Raw genomic sequence first — 6,007 nt, forward strand, 5'->3', positions numbered from 1 at the left:
ACTTTTTAAAGGGTCCCTTAACCTTAACTTTAAATCCCTCTTTCAATCATGGAACATTAAGCTAACATCACTTCTCGCACACTACCAAGCAAATTGCTTACACAATCTTCATTGAAAACGAAAAAAATCATCATTATGTTACAAGTACTATTTTGTACAATATCCCAAACCACCAAAAGAAAAAATTTCGAAATCCTAGTCAGACCATCCCTTCTGTCCAGAAAAAATAATTACACCACTCTGGGGGCCTATGTACGTAATGCCCTTGGCTGTTGTTTTTGGTGGATAGCCATTTGTACAACAACACTTTCACTTCCACTCAGGCAAATGAAAATTCAATAATTTTTACAGCCAAAATGAGGAATAACTCTTTATATATATAAATGGACATAACTTACAGAATTTACACATCATACATTAAATAAAGCACCGCAACAAGTCCTTGCAAGTTGAAGGAAATAAATTACACATTTTTGAGAGCAGTCACAAGAAAACTCGAGAAAATGAAGTCCATTTCCTCTTATAAATTATAAACTCACCAGAAACTCAAGAATGGACAGCAATGTCCACATTTCCCTGACCATTTATCTTGGTCACAATTGATTTGTTTATCTCTTCCACTTCATTGGGTTCATCTTTGAATTTGTAAATGGCATCACCATTGTGGATGTTGCTCTGATCCTTAATAATGGTGGAGCCGTTGGTGGTGGTCTCTTCTTTGAAAATACCAAGACTTCGACGACTTCTCAGAGCACCTGCTGTTTTAACCTTGTCTCCCTGGGATGAATTGACTGCATCACCGAAGCTCTTCCTTCGGCCCAGCTTTGGTGATTTTGCACGAGTTGGTGGCATCTATCAGTCATGCAAAGCAACAAATCAAATTTTAAGCTGCCATAAAATACTCATTTTCTGTCTTCCTCTTCTTCTTTTTTTCTTTTTTTTTTTAAAGTAAGGCTGGCCCCAATGGAAGGGGGAATGGAAGATTCAACCTAGTAACCTCCACTTTATGAGCCGTGGTCCCTAGCCAATTGTGTTACCCCTTAGGGTTTCATTTTCTGTCATTTTTATCCACTGAGAGTTTAGAGGTTCAAATACTAGCTAAAAATCCTATATTTTCATGTTGTGATAAGTAAATTTCATTAGAACTGAACCAAGGTGACACCACTCAAAGAACAGAAGAGAGAAGAGCCAAGGACAAACCAAGAACAAAATTAAAGGAGCAATGAAAATTAAACATGTAGAGATTCTTATGAAATTCAAAAGGCCAATCTACATTCTGGACAAGAGCGGTACTTCTTTAGTTCTTTAGGACAGCATAAGAATGAGAAAGGTCTATGAAGTACCTTTTTGAGTTCAACCTTTGGTGGAGGTCCCTCATGGTAGAAGCTTGGCATTGGATTTGCCTTAAACGTTAAACTCTTCCTCAGTTGTTTAATAGCTGCCTCTTTCTCTTCCTTCAAATTTCAAAATTGATGAAGAGGACAAAGGCAAAGTAAATAATTTTAGACTTTAATGTCATAGCCATACATCATTAATAGCCAAAACGAGTTGAGAGAAGCAATGGAAGAAGAAACACTATCAATTCACCATCATGAGAGAGAGGGAGAGAGTACTATATATTCTGGTAGACAGATACTTGAGAAAGTATCCTACCTTTGTTCTTGCTTCACTTTGAGATTTCTGAGCCTCCAATGCTTGGTGCTTCTCCTCTAATTTCGTATAAAACTGAAACATGGCAACATGATAGGGGCATGCAGTTTTGCATTTAGGTTATGTCATCGACACAATACTTAAAAATTCAAAAATAAAAGGAACTTCACATAGATATTTTTCATGAACTACCTCCTTCCGTTTTTCTGCACGTTCAGTGCATCTAAATGTTGGAGCCGATGAAGCAGTTGCCTTGGACTTAATTGCCTGTGTAGAAGCTGCAGTGCTGTGCATAGGCAAGGGGGAAATCAAATTCAAAAACTGAGAGTGAGGAAGACAGTAGACAACTAAGAAAGAAATCAAAGTAAAACGAGTAACTCAGACTGCAGGGTGTAAGAGCATACGAGGAAGCAACAGAACAAGAATCTTCTTCATCAGGATGTTTCTTGTTATCAGGCTGCAGTGGCTTCCTTGATACCATATGAGATATTTGCTGCATAAACATACAGAAGTTTCAAGATCATATAAAATCAAATTCTAAGCCTATCGTATAAAATCTATGTTTTACCAACCAGAGAACTATAATTTATTTATAATTTGAGGCTTGTGATCCTATGAGATTCCTTTTTTCAAATACTTGGTCAAAAAGGAGAATCAAGAATTTTTACAAGAAAACCAGAATCAGTCAGCAGTTACCTGACTGGGCTTTGCGGTATTTGGATGTCGCACAGTAGACAATTTATTCACACCAGTGCTTGCATCAGGTTGAATGCCAGTAGGACGAGCTCCAATGGAGGCACGCTTTTCAGTTGCTAGGGCAAATGGCTGTGGAACAGTGTGTTTTGTTCGAACATTTGCGGCAACAGGTCTACATGCTTGCTTGATAGAAACTCGTGACTTACTATTGTCCTTTTTATTTTGGGTTTCTGATTTTTCCTTTTCCTTAGGCAGGCAAGCCTTTAAGTGTGAGGTTACCGCATTCTCCTCTTCCTCATATTTCTCATTTTGATGGAGTTCAGATACCTCAACTGTATTTTCAGTGGTACATTCCTTCACTTCGTATTCCTTTGCTTCAGTGCTCTCTTCTGAACTTTGGATTTCAGGAGCCTCATTAATATGCTCATATGTGTCTGAACCATCATGATGATTGGGAGCAGTTTCATGATTTGAATCATTGGAAATACCATTTGAATAAAACGTGACACAATCTGGCTCCTTGTCCAAACAAACATCTGAAACTTCTACCCCCATTGCACTGTAATAAAGAAACATATGTATTATATTCTCATTCATTAGGTCATGCTATTCAGTGACACAAATATCTCTGCACACCAAAACTCCCAATCATTACTTTTCCTAATTCAATTTTGCTTTAATTTCCAAGTTACTATCTCAAGCCATTTAAATCATAACATTTTATATCATTTCTTTTATGTGCTATCAAAAAAATTAATCCTACTGACTGAGAAAAAACTTATGTTATAGAGACTATAGTTAAGGGAAGTAGAAGCTATACTCAAAAGTTGTGATATAATTTATAAGATTACGGATTACAGTGAACATACAAGGTGCACATCAAGTGTGACACCGAGAAATTTAAGAGGGTTTTGGATTTCCATTTTTAGTTTAAATGACTTGAATAGAGCAGGAAATGACCATTTTTTTCCGTTGATGAAATTTGTGGATGTATTTGGGCTTTATTAACATGGACTAGGTGTAATATGTCAATTCAAATCCATAACATGACTTGTGTTTTTTTTTAAGTTTTTTTTTTTTTTTGATAAGTTAGTGTTTTTGTTTAAGTAAAATCATATAACTTTTAAATTTATATAAAATAATATACAAGACATTGTTCTTCAAATCCTTCCCCCCAAACCAAAACCAAAGGTAAAGAAAGCAATCTACAAAGCATTATGTCTCCGGTTGATGCTTATGCACTAACTAAGGTTTTTCTTTTATTTTTTTATAGGTAAGTTACACACATACTCTACACTACCCAAGGAGGTATTCTTGACAGCTCTCTTCCTATGGGCTCTACTAAAGCCGTTACCATGGAGGAAGCTAACTCTTGCTAATACCACCCTCGTTGCTAGCCGAGAGGAAAGAGAAGTAAAAAAGAAACTTAGGAATTAAAGCGAAACTTAAGAATTAAAGCCTCATAATGGAAAGTGGAGTTTCAAACATTCTTAAGCAAGATTCAGCACATTTAACAGACAACAGGCACACAATGAATTTTAAAGGCTAATGTGTACAGAGATAATAGGAAAATATGATATTTATATAAAAGTATATTCACCCAAGGCAACGAATTAGCGAGGTCAAAGGACCATGTAGACAGAGAGAGTCTTGTGGCCCAATTGCCATATTGTGGTGTTTCCAACAAAGATGTCCACGTTCAAATGCCCCCTACCCAAACTATTGACTTCTAAAATAAATAAAAAAAGACTGTAGGCCACTGTCTTTATAAGAAACAAATCTGAAATCAGATTGCAAAAATAGGAAAGAATGTACAAAGAAAGGACATGAGGAAACTCTATGCATAAGTAACCAATATCACATAGACAGGGACGCCAAACTACAGACAACAGGCACCGAAATCCCAAAACAGTAGGAAAATCTTAAACTACTGTTTAATTGTTTCTTGCTAATGTTGCCTGCATGTGCAATTACGTGTGCATCTGTGATAAGGAAGATAAGAATGGGCTATTCACATTGACAAAAGACAATAGCATTGAGAAAAAAACAGATTATTGTAGGGGTGAAAATATTAAGAACCATAATGGCTTTACAAAACACAAAAAAAAAAAATGTTGACTATTTAACAAAAAGAAGCCACCAACAGAGTCATTTCCCATCAAAACATTGGAAAAGCCCGGGCGTGTTAAATGCTGGGGAAAGAAAAAAAAAAACCCCCAAAGCTATGGCAAATCATGGAGGTGAGTATGCTCAAACCAAAATTTCGATAATGAGTCTAATATAAGACTCGGCAGAGCATCAATATCCAATTATCCGGGGGCGCCATCATGATCCAAAATTATGATAATGAGTCTAATATAGATTCAACGGAGTATCAATGTCCAATTATCCAGGAACACCATCAAGAAAAAGTCAAAATTTTTTGAATTTTGACAAGGTCAATGACTAGGAGAAACACTAATAGCTTAAAATATAGTCATAGCAACAAAGAAATTGCCGTATTACTGAATCCAATCTTTCACTAATTCTATAACTGACTAATTAAGGAATAGCAATCACCCATTCACTAAGTGCAACTTTAAATAAATCAATCTAGAAACTAATAAAGCGATAGCTCAAACTTGTCCCCGAATCTGAATCTCTACAAAATACACAACTAAACCAAATAGATGCATTTTCTATTTTCCAAATCCAAGATTGATTGATAAACTTCATCAGAATTTAGAAACTTGCATTAGTTTCCCAATAATAGAAAATCGAACCACAAATCTTATATTATGTTTATAATTTAAAAATAATTCAAACCCACATACATTAAGAAAAATCTCAATATAACTAAGCTAAATAGCTTGCTCTCTTAGCCCCTAAACAATTCAAATTTAAAAATTTAAAAAAAAAAAATTCACAATCTTTTTTCTCAGCAACCAGACAAAGCAATAAGTAAACATTTTTTTTTTTTTTCAAAACGAGAGCATTACAGATCGAACAGGCATTGAGGTTTGAATTTATAGTAAATTGAGTTTAGAGCTACATTCCTAGTAGTAGTGCATGCAAAGAAGATATCAGATCGGTAAAGCAGATCGAGAGGCAGAGGTAGAAGAAGAAGAAGAAGCAGAATGTAGTAAAAAACAACTCACGATTTCGGTTTGGGTATCGGTCGGATCTGTGAAGAGATGAGATTTGTTGTTGTTGTTGTTGTTGTTGCCTTATCGAGCTGTGTGAGAGAGTGTTTGTTTGTTTGTTTGTGTGTCTCTCTTTCTCTGTGTCTTTTGTGTATGTTACACTATAATAATGTTTCTGTTTCTGGGTTTTATATGTGTGCACAGTACCCCGTCGGTGTTTCACGCCGTTACTTCACGGCCTAACCATACCGCAATTATTTTCAAATTATATACAGAAATCGCTATACGGTACTAAAAAGAGAGGGATTTTCCGAGGGACGCATAAAATATGATGGTTTTTTTTTTTTTTTCTTACCGAAAAAATATGATGGTGATTAATAAGTGTACCCCTTGATTTTTTTTTTTTTTTAATTTGCTCTAGAATTATTTTTTCAAAACAAAAACTGCATAAAAATATATTTGTAGCTCAAAATTTGTGAAACCATAAGATTATATGTTCGCTTTTATGATGAAACTAAATTGGTTCAAGACTCTGTTTT

General features: G+C 35.3%; 1 protein-coding gene across 1 annotated transcript; it reads right to left on the bottom strand.

The window, feature by feature from the left end:
- Window positions 1-357: 357 nt before the first annotated feature.
- Window positions 358-5,622, bottom strand: LOC142626320 (protein WVD2-like 3). The gene is made up of 7 exons (XM_075800142.1): window positions 5,484-5,622; window positions 2,347-2,905; window positions 2,055-2,143; window positions 1,843-1,936; window positions 1,654-1,725; window positions 1,344-1,454; window positions 358-852 (listed from the first exon to the last, which is right to left on the bottom strand). Exons 2-7 carry the CDS (start codon window positions 2,899-2,901, stop codon window positions 547-549), a joined length of 1,227 nt encoding a protein of 408 aa, XP_075656257.1. The 5' UTR covers window positions 2,902-2,905; window positions 5,484-5,622; the 3' UTR covers window positions 358-546.
- Window positions 5,623-6,007: the final 385 nt, after the last annotated feature.

Source organism: Castanea sativa, chromosome 2 (genome assembly GCF_040712315.1).
Source record: "Castanea sativa cultivar Marrone di Chiusa Pesio chromosome 2, ASM4071231v1".
NCBI classification, from domain to species: Eukaryota; Viridiplantae; Streptophyta; class Magnoliopsida; order Fagales; family Fagaceae; genus Castanea; species Castanea sativa.

Bases quoted from the DNA above. Each gene is read 5' to 3' on its own strand.
- LOC142626320 (XM_075800142.1), bottom strand. From the start codon at position 2,901: ATGGGGGTAGAAGTTTCAGATGTTTGTTTGGACAAGGAGCCAGATTGT. The intron at 1,937-2,054 runs GTATGCTCTTAC...GCCTATGCACAG, and splicing joins TCTTGTTCTGTTGCTTCCTC to CACTGCAGCTTCTACACAGG. The intron at 1,726-1,842 runs GTAGTTCATGAA...GCCATGTTTCAG, and splicing joins GTGCAGAAAAACGGAAGGAG to TTTTATACGAAATTAGAGGA.